At 41.8% G+C, this 19,266-nt stretch overlaps 1 protein-coding gene across 2 annotated transcripts in view; it reads right to left on the reverse strand.

Annotated features, from left to right (window-relative positions):
• esrrga (estrogen-related receptor gamma a) overlaps positions 1–19,266 on the reverse strand; it is a 57,162-nt gene that overhangs the window by 12,020 nt on the left and 25,876 nt on the right. Inside the window, exons 5-6 of one of the 2 annotated variants that reach the window (XM_068758006.1) lie at positions 10,915–11,025; positions 8,333–8,515 (exon numbers count right to left, since the gene is read on the reverse strand). In XM_068758006.1, the coding sequence (XP_068614107.1) occupies positions 8,333–8,515; positions 10,915–11,025 (294 nt within the window). The remainder of the gene's footprint in view (positions 1–8,332; positions 8,516–10,914; positions 11,026–19,266) is intronic. The other variant, XM_068758643.1, reaches the window with a different exon arrangement.

Raw genomic sequence — 19,266 nt, forward strand, 5'->3', positions numbered from 1 at the left:
CATATAGACTAATAGGACAAGAGGGAAATGCATGCAGGCAGGAACACACACACACACACACACACTGACCCAGACAGTAAGGCAGCCAGCTGCAAATGAAACATCCCATCAAGATTAAATTGGCACAAAAACGCATACATTATTACTGTTGCTTGTGTTTTGTGTCCATGCAGACTGAAACACTCAGTCCTCTTCCATAGAACATGTGGGAACTGACAGTGATAATGGAATTCTATGTACAAACACATGCAACCCATCCAAAGAAAACCCAAATCTATTCTAAATGAACAAAGGCAGAACATAGTATGTGAAAACGTCGGCTTTTGGTCATTGCCTCAAGGTGTGTGTATTTGTATGTGTTTAAGAACATATTTATGCGTATCGATGAATGAGGAACTTTGAAGATGGACAGACATAGACAAAGGGGGAGTGACGAATAGACAATGAAAATACATTGAAGGTAGAAGAATGAAAAAAAAAGATGAATCCCATAAGGAATGAGGGGGTAAAGGAGCGATGGCATGATAAGAAAACAGATTAACAGAGAGAGAAAGGATAAAGGGAAGAAAAGAGAGGACAAGCAGAAATGATGAGGAAAGTTAGAGAGATGTTGGGTGGGGTGTGTGTGTGTGTGGGGGGGGGGGGGGGGGGGGGGGGGACAATAACTGTTTCATACCTGTTTGTGAACTTTGCATGAACCAACAAAATAATGTGATTCCATGACAAGCCCGTCCCTCCTTCCAGGACATTTGCTGCATCCAAAGGTGTGTGATGCGTGAATGTCTGTAAATCTCTGTATGTGTACGCTTCACATTGCTTTTGGAGTGTGTGTGTGTGTGTGTGTGTGTACATGTGTGCTCCAACAGATAGAATAGGATGATGATGATTTGAAATGGAGTTTGGCCTCTGCGTAATTATGATCATCTATCTTTATGCCCCACCAGCATATCATATCATATCACATCACATCACATCATCTCTCTCTCTCTTTCTCTCTCTCTCTATGTCCCCCTGTCCCTCTTTGGCTCTGTCTTTCTCAGGCACACACTCACACAAAAGCAAATTGAAAGTGGTAAAAGCCGACTGCTTGCCAGTGATGACTTGGATGATGATGCATCAGATGCTCTACTGATTTATCTGTTACTGCATGTCTGATGTCATATATAATAAAACTGTTGTTTGTGCGTTTATGCATCTTCACTGTGTATTAATGCTACTTCAGAAGTGGATTTTGTGTGTTCACGGATATGTTTATGATACTTTTTTATGTATGCATGCCCATACCACTTCTGCGTGTTTGTGCGCGCGCAAAAGTGTGACAGACATTATTTGATGCAGATTAGTCCATGTACTTAGATTGCAAGCTCTGTCTCAATGGCTGATAGACAAATGAATTTGATTTGCTAATGTAATCAAACTAATAAGAAAAGCAGCAATGGGCTGCAGAGTGTGAATCTCTCTGCAGTATTTCAGTTTTTCTGACTGACTTTTATTTGAACATTAGTAAATGTAAAAAAAAAATACAATCAAAAGTATTAAAATTAATTCTCATAAAAGGAAATAAACATAATTTAATCAGGCACCACTTTCACTTCCAAAATCAGAGTAAATCTTAATATACATTTATTTTCTTCATTTAGTAATAGTGCTCAAACTGTAACTGTTGGTGATATGGACACTAACCCGCTTCCACAAGGTTGTTTTTTTTCTTTCTTTCTTGTATTCAGGTCTGATGCAGTGACAGCAACAGTACGATGTGTGAAGCAAGTTGTGTGAGCGTGTCCGAATGATGTGTCAGGTCAGGTTAAAGTGTGTCACCGCCAAGGTGTGAGTTGATGGAGGTAATAGTGTGTGTGTGTGTGTGTGTGTGTGTGTAAGCTTACGGTGTGTGAATAGTCACATTGTTTGTGAAGTGGCCACCAGGAGCCGTGTGTGTTTGAGTGTCATTTCAGGCACATCACCATGGAAACAATCAACATGGAGATGTCAAAACAAACATAGGATGTTGTGGTAAATGGTCGTCAAGAGACTGAATATGTGAGTGAATTGTTTGTGATAACTTTCACAAAAGCAGCTTCACATCACACAGACATGGATATAAATGCTTTCTCTTTTGCCCAGATATTCAGACATATTTCATCGGATGAGGCATTTCTGAGGCCTAAATATATACAAAGTACATTTTGCAGCTTTGCATTGTAGCATCACAAAACACACATCAATATCTCCTAGTACATTTGAGCCTCTGCACTCGTAGAGACAGTGATACTGATTTAAATATGTCAGTTTTTTTATTTTATTATATCATGCTAATTTTTTCAATAATAACTAATTTATACCAATAGATTGCTTTGGGCTTATCCAGAACAATAGAATGACAAAAACCGAAGAACAACAGCAATGCAGAAATAAGTTCCCTCTTCTGCTTTGCCACATTTATAACATGCCTCCACTTCCCGGAGACTTAATCCAATAAAGAAAGCCCAACTGAATCCAAACATTAAACTCGGATATCAAATATTCCTTTCCTAATTTGATTTTCAGATTTGTTTTCATCTGTAAACAAGGATTTGTTTGTTTGCATTGGGTGCAAAACGTGCTGGAAACTGGAACATCTCTTATGCACAAATGCCTGGGATGAAACTAACACTAACGCGTTCCCACAAACACACAGACTTGAACCCGACATCAGCCTGTAAATATGTTATATGGCTCAGGAATGAGCAGAAATGGAAGCGAAACATCCACAACAGAGCTCCGAAAAGCCCCAGCTGGAAACGCCCACAGGGAGACAGGCGCTTGTGACTGAAGCAATTATATAAATATAAATCAGATACTGTTTTATATCTAAATTCTAATGAATACATGTTGTTGAGGTGAATCCTTTGGGAAATCTAATAAAATAAAGGAAAAGAGACATTTACTTTGTCTATCTATGACTGCAAAAGGATGTCAGCTTTTGTTTGTATTTCCCCTCATTACCAGGTTAATGCTTGTATATCTCTACCATGTACTGTATAGGTGTGTCTGCAGTACCGAATGCGTGTACAGTAGCCTTTGTGTGTTGAAAAGGCACCAAGCATGCTGTGTTTGAGTGTGTCCCAAGTCTGGGGTTTTATTGCAGAGGACCGTAGCGATGAAAGGAAGAGACAGACTAAAAGATGAAGTAAAAGGAAGTCCTGCTAGAAAAGTTTTGTGGCAATAAAACGCATTGATTTATCAATGTGAAAGAAGTGTGTGTCTGTGTGTGTGTTGGTAGAGAGAGATTTCTCCTTTGATTTACCACTCCCTGACCCAAAGCCCAACAAGCTCTTTGCTGATTGATGACAACACCAGACTTAATGAGGATAACCATGAGAGTGACATCACCAGCAGTCTGGATTTTACATTTGTCCATCGTCACAAACGCGCGCGCGCACACACACACACACACATACACACACACTGCTGTTTTGCATCCCTGGGAGCTCATTGTCGAGTGTTTTAATATGTGTCAGTGTTCATTTAGAGAGCTGCACTTTCAGAGTCAAAGATGTGTTTATTCATGTGGTACATTTGTGTGCATGGGTGTGTGTGCGCGCGTGTGTGTGTGGCGGGGGGTGTGTGCAAAGGTTCCCCTTGACTGCTGAGACTCAACATTTGATTTGCTAAAAGGAGCATGGCACGTCTATTAATCAATATTTGCTGACTGACTGGCTGTCTTTCTGGCTGATTGGCTGTGTAGTTACTTGACTGACTGATCGGCTAACTAAGTGACTGACCGTCTGGCAATCTGGGAAACTGACTGCTCAACTGGCCAACAGAAATTCTCAGTGAGAAGACCATTTGAACATAACTGAATGAGCACAGCAGAAGTAACATTTCTGGAGGGCTGAGCATCTTTAGATGTACAATTTAGTAAAAGATCTAATTTGATCTGGACTTGAACTGAATAAACCCGGATCTCTGTGGAAACGTACAGCAGACATATATGTATGAGCCAAGACAATGGCGATGGCTGGATGGAGGAAATGAGAGAGGAGAGAGGGGGCTGGGAGGTGTGGGAGGGAATGAGGGTTGAGAGATGAGGTTGACTTCCTAATGATGAGGTTAAGGATACCATGGAGGGAGAGGGTGGAGGTCAGGCCAAAGAGAGAGAGAGAGAAAAGAAGGGTGAGTGAGCGAGAGGTGGGAGTAAAGGGAAAGAAAGAGAGGTCACAAGAGAGGTGGAAGAGGTGGGAGATATTTAGCCACCGGGTCAGAATAGTATTGTGTTAAAGGCTCTTTGGGAGTATCTGTGTTTTACCGAGGTAATGTATGTGACCTCTCTGCTTTCCATTCAAAATGTCCCTTCTCCTTTCAGCCTCATGTTTCATTTTAAACCCTGACTGCCATTGTCCTTCACCGTATTTCCCCCTGACATGTTCCATCATACTGATTAAGGGTTATAATCGAATCAAATAAAAGCTGATGAATCACAACATGAATAATTCTAAATAACAAAATGAGAAAATTGTCTAGTTTTACAAAACAAATACGATTACTACGAGTCCTGAGGTTCTCCATAGGATATGAAATGGGGGTTTCCAGTAGTATTTCTTGAGGTATGCATTTGCAAGAGTGAAACTCATCCTTTTTTCCCCAACCCTCTGTAAATAATAATAAAAAAAAAAGCTCTAGCAGGTGCTTTATTTCCTTATAAGGTGTTATGTCAAACTGGGCTATACAAAGTGTCCTCCTCTTTTAATAAATAAGAGCACTGCACCGTCTAAGTCCAGTCCCGGGCTCACCATGAAACCCAATCAAGGAGGAAGAGGGAGAAGACGGACGAATCAGAAGCTGAATGAGAGTCAAAAACATGCAAGAGAACTTCTTCCTTTCCCTGTGTCCCATGACCATTGCCTCCCAGACCCACTGCCTGCCATATCTCCATAAAGGTCGATTAAATGAATGGGCCGACAAGCAACCCCACTTTCACCTTCCTCCCCCCCTTTTTACAGCTCAATCATACTGTGGACACATCGACTGCTTATCCTGACTGTCAAAATTGAAAGGGGAGCGGAAGGAAGAGAGACTGAAAGAAAAGGGAGAGCAAAGAGGAGATAGGGAATAGAATAGTGGCAAGGCAGCGGAGGGCAGCCCGAGAGCAATTTCTCTCTTGAATAAAGAAAGAATGGGGGAGGGGTCTGTAAAAAGAAGCCCTAATGGCGAGGCCCCTAGTTCTAGTAAAATAGACTGTTATAGGTTCCTGCTGTCGTTCGTTGATTCATTCATTTGTTCGTCTCTTGCTCTTTAGTCGAGTCAAGTGCTCGCTTGTCTGTCTTTCCCTTTTGTGTTTGAGAGTCCAGATAAGAGCTGCCTGGTAGTCACTTAGTTATGGAGAGAGAGAACAGAAAAGAGGATGGAAAAAAATGGCTCCTTTTGAATGGCTTTTTCTATTCTCATTCACTCTTTGCTCCGGTCTCAATATTTGCTGTTCTACTCCTTCTCCTCTCACCTGACTGCGCCTTTTTATTCCTTCAACACACACTCGACTATGACATGCAGTCTAATATGCCACTGAAGCTATTAAAATGGAAGAAGAACTCTTCTTCTTCTCTCTTGGATGCCTTTTTGAACTGTGTTTCCGCCACTGCTTTCTGGATGTGACAGAATCTGGTGATCTTAAAATTGAACTTTGCAAACGTGTTGCGCAAACCTCCATATTATTATGAAACTGTGGGTATGGCACACGCAATATGTCACCATGACGATGTTGCTTTATTTTGATCTTACTAACGCCAAATTAATCATACACAGATTCACATCGAAATCTGATCAACTCATCACTGAAAAAAAACCCATTGATCTCTTTTTGAGGTAATCTACAGACAACTACAATCTGCAAAAAGTATGTACTTGCTTATGTTCCCATGTTTGCATGCATTTCTACTCTTTGTGATGCAGACATGTGCATGCGTGAAGAGCCTTGTGGGAAACAAGAGAAACACACCGAGTCTGAAACCTCATTTTCTTCTCCTAATGACATATCAGATGTTTGCATATAGGCCATATCAGTATGGAAATGAGTGTGCACACGCATACAGTCACAGCTTTAGAGTAAAAGAACCAATCAAAACGACTTGTGTGCAAAAGTGTCTGCCTCTGAGGCTGGGCAAATCTGTGTGTCAAACATGACTCCCAACACACACACACACACACAAACAAGTAGCCTTGTTATCCTGGTGCCTGTCTTGGAGGCTGCCTCTCTAACTCTGAGTGATGTTTAAATTAGTTTACAATTTAGCCTCTCGCTATCCACAGACGGCTCTTAACTCAGTGTGCGTATGTGATGGGATTTTGTGTGTGTGTTTGTGCATGTGTGAGTGTAACAAATTGTTGCCAGTACAGCAGACATCTAATGACTTCAAATTAGCTGCCTGGTGTTCGCCTTGACACGTTTTTACCACTCTGAGCAGCTTCTGCGTGCGTGTGTGTGTGTGTGTGTGTGTGCACGCACGCGGCTCTTTGCAGCCATATCATGAAGCATAAATTGGCTTCACCTCTCCTCCCTCTACCGCTGTCGTTTCTTCTCTTTGTTTCTCTCTCTCCGTCAATTTGATTAAAAAATTACTGTACCATGGCGAGCAGAGACGTGTGCATGTGTGTGTTCACGTGTACACGCTGGTCAGAGTCAGTCTCACACACACTTGACAAGATGGGGAACAAGACAGTTCTAAAAAGGTTAACAGGCTATTCTTTTCTATTCAAGTCTGATGCCACGGTAGAGTCTTTATTGTTTGCCTTTTGTGTGTGTGAGTGTCTGACTCTGATAAAGAATGTTGAGGAGGTGTGTGTCTTTTTGACAATCCTTTCCATTTAGTGTGAACAGTAGATCACTTTGTGTATGTGTGTGTGAGATAGAGAGTAGTAGATCAGTGTTGAGTGTTGTAAACAAGGATTTCAGAAAGTGTTCGCACCACACACACACACGAAGAAGAAGAAGAAGAGTTCTATCTTTTTCTATCTCATTCATCTAATCACACCATCTTCTCTCCTCTGCCAAGAAGTCATCGCATTCGCTCCCAAAACACACACACACATGCGCAGAAACTAAATACACTTCTTTTGTATGTCAGTATCTATATTTCCAGAGAGTTGGAGAGAGAAATGGATTAAAAGAGTAAGGACAGGCAGATTAGAGAAAAGGACAGAGTATTGGATTAAGACTATATGCTGTTTAGAAAGAGAAGAATAAATATTCAAAGAGTTACATTTGGTGTAGAGATCAATACAATATATATGTCTGCTCACTGCCCGTATAGCAGCACATAGATCAATACACTAACAAGAAGAAATATACATTTCCATCTCTCTCTCACACCCAGTCTGTTGCTTTCACAAGTATTGATGAAATATAAAATATTTGGAAACTACAAACCAAGGCCATTGATTTGTTGTTATGGGTTAACGTAGTGTGGTATTTATGCTTCTAATCTCACATTCAGGTATTTTCTATTCTATTCTATTCTATTCTGTCAACAATGGGACTAATCTTCATGCTAATCTGTTAATCTGAGGCACTTCTCTTTCTTTCTCACCTCTGACAGTCGGCTTCCTCACAAAGAACAAAATTAGATTATCGCTCATCTCTTTCTCTCGTACATCTAGCTCCAGGTCTTCCTCTTCATTTTAGAATCAATCATCATCGTCATCATCCATGTTCTTTCCTCCTGTTTTATTAACTGTAATTCTTGTGTCTCTCATTATTTAACTTTCTTCTTTGTGCCATCCAGATTAAATGTTTTACAGATTACGACAGAGTTAGTTTAAACAGATTAGTTTCCTGTGTTTCGGTGTTGAGCCTATCGAGGGACGACACGCTATTGCCTGCAAGACAACATTCAACACACACTCAGGTCAGGCTGAGACAGAGTGCTGGCCATTTTCCAGGTGGTTGCGGAGTTGATTCTCATCCCCTGCAGTGCCCATAAGCAAGACGGCGATGACACTGAACCTAGATCTGTTCTAATAGTGTGTGAGTGATTGTGTGAATGTTTTTCTTGAGGAGCAGGTGATGTGGTAGCATCTGCCAACCCTATTGTGTGAATGTTCACCTGTGTGGAGTGGTCATTCAGACATGGGAGGAGCCATAACAGCGCTGTATATGAATAACAACATTATTTGCGTTTTATTTCATTTGATTTGCCCCATTCTCTTTTTTAACTACAGCACTCAAACTTACCATTCAGTGTCCAAACCACAAACCGGTGCTGGTTATATATATATTTTACTTAACTTGCTTCATGCATCACAACATGGAGTGGTCTCGGGTTCAGTCTGAAAGCCGGAGTTCAGCAGCCTTTCCTCCTACCTGGGATGTGTTTCGCCCAGCCGATGTTGACCACCAGCTCCCTGTCCGCCAGGTCACACAGCGTAGTCAGGGCCTTGATGTCGCTGTCGGGTACTGTGGGGTCAGGCATGGCGTAAATCTTCTCTGGCTCGGCCACCAGCAGGTGAGACACAATTTTGTTATCTGCAAGGCAGCCAAAGGCAACTGACATGACCACCAGACAAGGAGAAAGACACAGAAACGGAGAGATGGTGAATGTTTGTCATTTTTAGTCTACAAGCCGTTCCACGCCAATCAGGTGCAAAAACCTGAAAGGTAACAAAGTTCCTTCCAACATGGTAATAACATGAAATCAGAAACGTTCAAAAGTATATCCATAGAAAGCAAACATGAAGTGAGCATGAAGCAGAACACATTTATCAAATCTGAGTACATCATAGCATAGTGATGGTGTTAAATCTGAATATGTAATAAAAACTATAACATTTGCCCTGTGATGAACTGGCGGCTTGTCCAGGGTGTACTCTCACCCGTTGACTGCTGGACAAAGCGGTTCAGAATATGAATGAATGAATTTAAGCATTTAAAATAAAATCCACACAAAAACAGCTTTGGATTCTATGCCGACTGTTTATCACAACACACAAAACAAGATTAAGTAAATGGATTCTTGACTATGATGTGTTGTAGTACAAATTCCCCATGTAACTTTACTAGATTACAGTAATTTAAAGGCCAAAATTCGCTGTGATTCAGGTTATTAACCATGTTGTGTGTAAGAAGAAGCTTCACTGATACATAAAGACGGGAAAGATGGTACCAAAAGCCAAATAGCTCAGCTGGTAACAGTGACATGTGGTGATGAGATCTCCATGGCCCATTAGTAACAGACTGATACCCTGCTTCCAAATTAATCCACTGACTAATCAAGCATGGGAATAATAACAGAATATAGACTAACTGCAGAAGCGAGAGAGAGAGAGAGAGAGAGAGAGAGAGAGAGAGAGAGAGAGAAATAAGAACAGCAAAAAATAAGACCGGTCGAAATAGAGCCATGGACAGATTGTAAAAGACCGACAAGAAGAGTCGACAGAGTGACAGCTAGATAGAGATAAACTGCAAGAGGGAGTCAAACAGAGTTGGGGGGATGAGTTGTGTATTGATCTTACACTCTCCACCCCCAACTCTGTTACACACATGCACACACACACACACACACATATAAATATATCTTTCCCCATCCTCTTCCCTCCAGCTTCGGCTCCAAGGGTCGTTTGAGCCAAACCAATCTCAGTCACACTGCAGTATCTGTGGGTAAATCTTATTTAATGTTTCCCTAATTAGAATCAATGGAAGCCCATTTCCAAACCCAGGGCTATTGTTCTGTTCTCACACAATCAATGGAGACGCTGAAGCTAGGGATTGGGCTACAGATAGCACAGATGTGTGTATCTGAGAGGCAGACAGAGGGACAGAAAGTTTTGTGTGTGTGTGTATTGACTGCGTGTGAGAGGACAAGCACAAGAAAGAAGAAAGTCTATATCAACCTTCTGTTTTTGTTTTTCAAGCGCATGCTAGTCTTGGGCATAGATTTGTCTTTACATGCATTTAGACATATATAAACTTAGACATTAATTATTGATCCCTGCTATCTTAATGGCTGATAAAAGAACCAGCAGGCCCAAAGAGTTGAATATGACTTAACCAGTCTAACGACGGATGATGTGTCGGCACCGTAATGAGGACATTTATTTAGCCTGAACACACACATGATGTATGTGTGTGTGTGCAAACACATTCTTTATAAATACACAAACAATATACACACATTCACATTATCCAATCATTTCAATGATTAGTAGTGCAGAAATCCCAGTAAGCTGCCGTGCAGCCATTCAGCATATTGGTCTAAAGCAGAATATGCTCCAGCTTTAAGCAAAACGGGCTTTAGGGACCAAGCTGCTAAACGCGTCTCAATCTGCACTGTGTGTGTGTGTGTGTTATGTGCACCAGCAGACGGTTAGCTAAAGAGCTAACTCTAGTTTGATGTGGTTGCCAGATTGGATTTAATCCGGATTAGGGTTTTGGCTGGCCCCCTCCTTTCCTCTTTCTCTCTCCCTCCCCTCGTCTCTCTCTCTCTGAGAAACCTTCTCATATGGGTTCAGTCTGGCTCTCTCCTCCTCCACCTGTCTCTTTCTCACTCTCAATCACTCCCTCCCTTGTTAATTTTTCAATCATCAGGCTTTGGCAGTGGCTTTATTCTTCTTCTTCCAAAAAAAAAACCCCACACACACAGCCAATTCAGCCAAAGCCAAATGACTACCTTTAAAGTACAGTGAAATATTACACATATAAAATGTTACGAGCCCAAACTGGTAGCAGTTGAGACGAGGAGATAAAGTTGGTCGAGAGCAGATGTGCTTCTCATTAGCCCGTGTTTATTTATGTTTAAATGTTTTACTGTCCAACTGTTCTCATTAGAATACAAACTGATGAAAAGGAAGTTCCTTGTACCTCTGGTCTCCTGACGATTACAACAGTCCCTACAATATACAGGAATACATGGTGTGTGTGTGTGTGTGTGTGTGTGTGTGTGTTCTTACATGGTTTCTTAGGAGGCAGGGCCAGCTGTGGGTTCAGGTATGGACTGTTGTCTGCATCTATCCGGCGTTTGTACTTCTGTCTCCCGCCGCGAACCCTGTCCAGGCGAACCCCTACAAGAAATGACAAGACAATCGTCAATAAACTCTGCATGATACTCGCTTTAGGAGAAAAGACGCTGATTACTAATTGATGAGAAGACACACAAAATCTGCGAAAACATGTATGAGTATATACTGAATAAAATACAAATGATGGAAAGGAGAAAGGAGATGAGAAAGTGTCGACTCGGAGGGGGATCACATGGAACATCTATGTTCTAATGTCTGTTTCTGTGTGTGTGTGTTTTGTACATACAGGCACATTATTACTTTTGTAAAACTCGCTGTACTTGCCCTGTCATGACACAAAGTTCTATCTCACGCATGTAATCTCAATGATATCCTGTCGGGTGTGATGCACCTTTAATTTCAGATCGTGTGTTCGGTGTTTCTCTTATGCAAATCTCTCTCTCTCTCTCTCATTAATTAATTGACACAAAGAAGTCCTAATTTAATTAAGCCTATCTCTCAGGGGATTGGATGTTACCGTGGTTACCACTTATAGATGGACACGGAAGACATAGATGTCATGCCCGGGAGGTGGATAGGAGGAATCCGAGGGGATGGTTTGAAAACTAGCGCAAGTTGGTTTATGTTTGTTTGGTGGATAAATGACTTTTGATCGCAGGCTCAGAACTTCTCTTTCGTACTCGTACCACCCCACCGCCCTCTTCTGGAGCAGGAACAGTGGTGGTAATGGGGGTCAAGATTCAGTTTTGCAGTTAGTCTCATAACATAACATGTTTCTAAAACACTTTCCCTAACCTTGCAGAGACACTCTCACCTCATCACACACAGACTTTCATGCAGAGTAAATTCTTCTCTTTCCCGATTCTCTATATGGACCCAGTGCTGTTGAGCTGACTTTATAAAGGGCCCTTTCTAACTGCCTCATCTATTTTCCACCAAATTAACTCTCTCTCAGCACTGATTAATGATCAAATCTAAATGAATCAAATTAAAAATTGAAAATTATATTTCCAAAGCGCACAAAAAAGAGACAGGAGTAGGCAAGAAGATAGATCAAGAGTGCTTTACCTCTCCTTAACAAATGAGCCTTCAAATCATAGGGAATAAGAAGGAGAGGAAAGAAGGGAAGGAACAAAAAGAAGATGAGGGATAGGGTCAAGGAAATGTCAAGATCTGAAAAAATTAAAAAGCAAGAAAAGAATAGAATAATTGAACAGGAAATGGATAAGAAATGGAATAACAATTTGAGGAAAAACAAATACAATTTAGAAGATAATAATCACTCCTTATACCAAACAAAGTACAACTTAACGATTATGATTAAAATTAAGCGTAAAAGAAAATGACATGGGGATGTGAAATCCAGTGAATATGGGGTAAATGAGGGAGAAGCGTTAATGCTGTCTGAACATTTTAAAGTGAAATTTGCCCTGATTGACAGTGCTGTCTCCTCTGACGCATTTTTCTCAGATCATTTTGTTTCATTCAATTTTGATGCTTACACTTGCTGAAAGAGAAACATCAATGGCTGCTTTTCTCATTTGACATGTTACAGATAATGCAGGATGGCTTTTTACAGTATAATGCCTGTAAAAAACAAAAGGGATGAAATGAAAGGAAATGAGATCAATCTGAAATAAAAAGTAAAAGTCCATGACAGCGGCTGCACACCATAATTATGTGCTTTAATTATAGTCAACAGCTTTCTACTCAAATGGACCATCGTGTTTGAAAACTGTATTTGATATAATATAATTATTGATATACATTTGATTCTTTCTAAGTCAGTCACACAATGTTTACTTTCACACTTGTATCCATTTTAGCACTTGTTTTGTTTATACCCCCCCCCCCCCCCCCCCCCACACACACACACACACACACACACAGTGACAATGACGAAGGTGAATCATTCCTGGGAATATTACTGCATGTCAATATCACGATCTGCACTGATCACATCAGAATAGATTTTACACTGCACTGGTATCACTGTGTCAGCGTGTGTGTCTGTCTGTGTGTGTGTGTGTGTGTTTGTACAGTTGAAGGATTGAAAATGAAATGTCTTTGACATGTGCTTTTGAAGAGCGAAGGGGCAACAACGGGAAGAGAGGCACAAAATGGATTGATCTAAGACAGTCAATGAAATGAGAAGAGAATTAGAGAATAAAAAGGGGTGAAGATGGGTGTGAGTGATAGAGAGTGCGTGAGGAATGGGGAGACAAATAAAACAATTGATTTCTGTTGATCACAGCAATGAGAAAGACGGATGACAAGGAAAACAGTGGGAGAGCGAGGAGAGACGAGAGACGAGAAAAGGGGACGTTTATGGTAAATGAAGCTGTAACAGAGTTCTGTTCGCCCAGGCTTGTGAGAGGGTTAAACGGCAATGCTGATTTAAAAACACAGAAGGTTTTCCTTCAGAACGGGTGGATGAGTGAAAGGAGAGGGTTAGATGTATATGTGTGTGTGAATAACAGAATACAGTGGTACCTCTACTTACGAATTTAATCCGTTCTGGGAGTAGCTTCGTAACATGAAAACTTCGTAAGTAGAGACGCATTTTGAATGTAAATGCACTAATCCGTTCCAAGCCCCGCAAAAGTATGATATTTTTTTAAAATATTAATCTACCTGTTAGCTGTTACTTTTTGTCCTCTTTGTTTACTGGTCCTTTGCGGTGTTTTCTGCCTCGCGTTTCTTGAAAAACTGATCCAATGACGTCTGCTTTTGCCGGCTTTTGACAATCCGTCGGAAATGTGCGAGGCAGACGTCATCATAATGAGCAATAGCCCGACTTGTCAACACTTTTTCCGGGTGACACGAGGGGGACACGAATAGCATGCTGGGATACACGCATACGCAACGGGTTGCCAGGCAGATTTTAGGCGATAGCCAATGGCAGAGCAGCTACGAGCAGCTATTTTTGACTTCGTATCCTGAAACGCCTTCGTAACGAGAGGCAATATTTTCCCATTCAGATACTTCGTAACCTGAAACTTTCGGCTGTAGAGACATTCGTAAGCTGAGGTACTACTGTATAAAGATTATTCTGTGGTCACATTGGGGGCTTTAGTTTGGTGAAAGTTTGTTTTCTCTGACACGTGAGAAAGGTGGAGCTGCCGTTCAGAGGAAAGTGCGTCTCGTGCCACGCAGTGATGTTTGCTTAGACCAGATCAGACGAGCAGCGCCTGAGGCAGCGGGCAGGTGGCTGTCACTGGTGTGTGAATGTGTGTTTGTGTGAATGTGTGAATGTGTGTATGTGTGTTTGTGTGAATGTGTGTAAAACCACAACAATGTTGACTTTTCTGCATTTACGACCCTTCTTTTGAGGCCTAGATTGATTTTGGGCCATTTATTGGACATTATTGACAGGCGAGCATTTAAAGAGTCCTTCATTCTTCTAACTTTCCTTCGGTATACTTAGGAGTGATTTTGAATGTTGAGTCTCAGGATAAATATTCATCTGTTCCCTCGACATTCAGGCTCCTCGAAAGTGTACATGAAGGCGAGCAGAACACTTAGCAGATCTCTCACAGTACTTCCATTATCGCTCCTTTCATGCTGGAATGTGATCAGATGCCACACACACACACACACACACACACACACACACTCAGGACAGACACTACAGGGCCAGATTTAGCTACAAGTTTCCCATGGGGAAACACCAGATGCCACCAGTTGTCTGGCACTCCTCTCCTCTTGTCCCTCTCTCCATCACTCACTCTCTCATTCTCTTCTTTCATTGTTGCCTCCCTTTGTTCTTACATTGTTCTCGATTATCTCACAAACTCTGTGATCTCCTCATCCTTTCTTTTATTGCTTCTTTAATCACTGGCATCCGTCAAGAGATGCATCCTTCATGAGAGGATGCTTTGTGTGCTTTCTGAGTAAAGACATGCATCTCTCCCCACGCTAACATGTTACCAGCCTTCTACCGAGGTGCCGTTGAACTTGTGCTGACTGCCTGCACCACCTGGTACTCCGGCTGCAAGCTGGCTGATGCAAAAGCCTTGCAGAGAGGATCATTGGGGTGTCTCTGGCCTCTGTTCAAGGACCCCGTCCTGATCCGATGCCTGCACAACGCACATAGCAGCACCGGGGAGTCCTCACAGCTCCTTCAGCAACCACTTTGACCTCAAAGAGCACCAGGACATAAACGACGGGACTGTTTTGTCCCTCATTTAATGGTCTTTAAAGGGACATGGACACAGAGATGGTGCATGTTTGTAAATGTCTGCATGGTAAAATGCTAATAACGTTTTGCATGTGAAGACATTTTGGCCAGTTGGCTAGATTATGGTATCAATATCCGTATGTGCCCGGCGGAATGAGACAGGACAGCAGCAGTCAGGATAGTGGGGCGATGATGCACCCTACCAGCTGTATACACACACACCCAACACATGAGAACCAACACTCACAGACTGGGGCCTTCCACCCGATCGCACTCATTAGGTCTTAGAGGCCAGGGGGAGCTCGGCCAAAGATGGCTTGAGCTGTCTGTGTGTGTGCGTGCGTGCATGTCTGAGGCAGCTTGCCAAGGCTTTTTATTTGCAGTCTGTGGAGTCGTCTCTCGAGCAGTCTACCATCTGAATCCAGCTGGCGGTGGCCGGCAACGCAGCGATGGCGGCTTTAGTTGCAGATTCAACGCATTCTGTCATTCTGTTTAACAGTGATTCATCAGACGTGGCTTCATCAAAGCTGTCGTGTTGTGAGGGCGCAAATCTGTCATTATGACCATATGTACAATATGCATGCACGCTCAATATTGCTGGTTCCAGGACGGTGTGCCAAAGCCGTTCATGTTCAAATGTCTGCTCGTGACAATTCTACAGCAATTACTGCTGAATCTGAATGCATTACGTCAGTTTGGCCCTGCCAGTTGTGTGTAAAATGAAATAACTGTGAAAACTACCATGTCATTGCATTTGCTCTTTTACCGGTTTTAACAGGCTAAACAAAGAAATTGAATCAAAATGCATTTTCTGAGATTGACATTCATTAAAATTATTTTCAAGTTGCTTCTTTTATATTATTTTCATGAAAATCTGTTCAGTCAACCCCTCCCTCGTGCCTCTAGACAGATTTAAGCCCCAACCTTGTGACCTTTCACTCTTCAGCTGACGCATCATTATGACCTCATTAAAAATGGACAGACAGCCATTGCCAGAGGGGAAACGCTCATAATACAGTCGGGCCTTTTAATTGCCTCGCTCCAGAAATTAGCTGCTACATATTGGTGGGTGGGTGCCCCATGTTCCTTCGTTCCCCGATTTACCCCCCCGCTAGTTTATTCCTTTGCTCTTTTTTTCCTTTCCTCCAGTTCAATACTCCACACAGAAAAGACTGTGTAGTTTTGTGTGAGTGTCATCACAGAATCAGGTGTGTGTTTTGAGGAGGACATACAAAGAAAAAGCTCTATTCTGACTGGTTGCCTGACCCTCTGGCCTCTTGTTCCACCCTCTTCCGTCACACGCATGCTCTTCCTTGCCGCCTCACTTGCTCTCCATCTCACCCTCTCTGTTTCCCAGGGCGACAAAGCTAATTTGAGGCAGATCTTGCCCTGAGGGGTAAGCTACAGCATGTACATACAAACACACGCACATGCACACTACTTTATGTCCTCCAACCTGACCCACTCCCACTCTACCCTTACCACTTTATCTTCACCTCGCTCCCGTGAGCTAGCCTCTGACAACCATAGTTAAGTCTGATGCTAACTGATCTAGCCACTTGCCATTATCATCTATGCAATTCTGCTTCAACCCAGAAGGCTGGCGTGAAGCACAGTTGGCAATGTTCGTAAATTTGTAGCACGTAAACTAACATTGGATCACACTAATAGCGTTTTGAATCAAACATATGCATATTTTAAACGTCAATCTAAAATTAAATATGCCTTTGATGTGAGGTCACATGTAAGGTATTATTACGCTTATTTAAAAATATATTCCAGAAGAAAAACATATTTATTTTTATTTTATGCAGACCAAAATGGAATCCAGCACCAAGATGCTTTTATTCATTCAGGTCCTGATGTACAGACGCTTTGTGAGACACCACTGTAAAGCGGCAAGAAAATGGATGGATGGATGCATTATAAAGGGCTTATATTGAGAGCATTAGTTTATCCTTTATTGTTTTTAGAAGATTGCTGTGGACGTATCTATATCTAGTTCTTAACAAATTACCATGAATTCATTTTTCATTTATAAACTAATGTCTCTGTCTAAATAAAACAAAAGTGCATGTAAAGATGTTTAATTTTTTTTACTTTTTAAAAATTTGCTCAAAGAAAACTGGAACATTTCAGGAAACTGTTTTTTTTCCCCAAAACGGTTTATTCTTAAGGATGTCACATTCACAGATAGCACCCTAACCCTAACCTTAACACACAGGGTGATTATACACGGTGCGTGTGTGTGTGTGTGTGTGTGTGTGTGTGCATGCAGGAAAACAGTAACTGCAGTTTTAGAAGATGAGATGGCAAACCAGATCCTTTAGGTTTTCTTAAAGTAGAAAATGATTCCTAATTATATTCCCTTGGAAATGAGGGCATTGCCATTCTGACAAGAGCGATGTGGTTTCTGTGTCCAGTAGGCGTCTGAGTCATGTGAGTAGCGAGACTGTCAGAACTGCCAATAATTCATGTACTTACACGTGTGTGTGTATGTTTGTGTACGTGTTTGTGGTTACACACACATACACAAGACAAAAGAGGAGACGACACGGGTTCTGCCTATGTCAGATCAGCTGGGAGAACAAACGCTACAGCAGCAGCTTGTTGGGAGTGTGTGAGACCACAGAAAGAGAGATGGAGGGAATGAGAAACGTGCATGCAAGTAAAACTGAGGCTGTTGGAGGCAGTGATATTTAAGAATCTTATCTTATGTGAGGGTGTGTTTAAATGTGTGTGTTTTATACCTTTTAACATATTTCTTGGTGTGAAATGGAGAAATATAATCTTTTGAAAAGGACAAGCTCAGAATTAGTATGGCTGATATAAATTCCCTGCATTCCATTTGGATTTATTTTTTGGGTCAATTTTTTAGTACATTTCTCTCTCTCTTGTTTTGTAAATGTAAGACTGTGCTTTTGTGTAATGTTGTCTTGTAGAATCTGTCCATTGGTGCTGCTCTTATTGTTTTCGTGGGTAAAAGTCATGAATCGTCAGGCTGCAGGTGAAGTTGTCAACCCTTTAATTTCTTTATCAAGTTGTCCCTGTTATGGTGCCATCAGGATGGAGAGAACAGTGAGTGAAGAGGAGAAGCAGCTGAAACTGTGCAATAACAGTGAGTGGGAGAATTGGACGGCGGAATGAAGACGGGAATAGATGGAGGGAGGTCTGGAATGATTTGGCCGAGGCACGCTCTCTGACCACTGTAACGAAGGGGGTGTAGGCCAGGTCTCCCATCAATTACAACCTTGACCCTCCTCTTCTCTCCTTTCTCTCAGTCTCACACACTTTCTGCTTCATTCAACCATCCTCCCCCTGTCCCTCATCCTCCCCTGGCATCTCTGCCTTGCTCCTGTAAATCAATCTCTTCTCCTCTCACTCCCTTCCCTAAGCTTTCTCCCACCCTCACCCTGCCTCTCTCTCTCTCTCTCTCTCGGACTTCATCTTCATCTCTCACAGCTTCTTTCCCTCCTTTCATTGTTGACGCTGCAGTGGGAGTAGAAAGGTCAGAGGTGGGCTGACGTGAGGGAGAGGAAGAGGTAGAGGCAGTGAAGGAGTGTGAAAACGAGAGAGTGAGTGTATTTAATCAAAGTGCTGCGGGGGCAGATGATATCTATTGTTGTTCCACTGACGAAAATTGCTGAGTGTGAGTTTTGCAATGATCCTGTAATTTCGTACTGGAAGCCGCGTGTCTGTGGCAGTGAACAGTGAACACATCATACATCAGTGTTAAGTGATTGGGAACTGAGAAGAAAAAAATTACAATATACAGCACATAAAGTAGTGCTAACAATGTATTATTATTATTACATGTAGCATTGATCAAGGTCAAATCAATCATTGCCATCATTTGATGTTGGAATTAAGAGTGTTTACCATAAACTGATGACATCATGGTTAAATAACCTGACAAATTGTATTTACGTTTTTATTCTTGGATTCTGTTTGTGCTTCCTTAGGGTTGACATGTTAATTTTTATTTTGTGTGTGTGTGTGTGTGTGTGTGTGTGTGTGTGTGTGTGTGTGTGTGTGAGAGAGACAGACAGATGTGTTTTTCTCTCGGATGCACAAATCAATCTAGTGAATAATTTGCAAAATTG

Source organism: Brachionichthys hirsutus, chromosome 1, assembly GCF_040956055.1.
Source record: "Brachionichthys hirsutus isolate HB-005 chromosome 1, CSIRO-AGI_Bhir_v1, whole genome shotgun sequence".
In the NCBI taxonomy this organism is placed as follows: domain Eukaryota; kingdom Metazoa; phylum Chordata; class Actinopteri; order Lophiiformes; family Brachionichthyidae; genus Brachionichthys; species Brachionichthys hirsutus.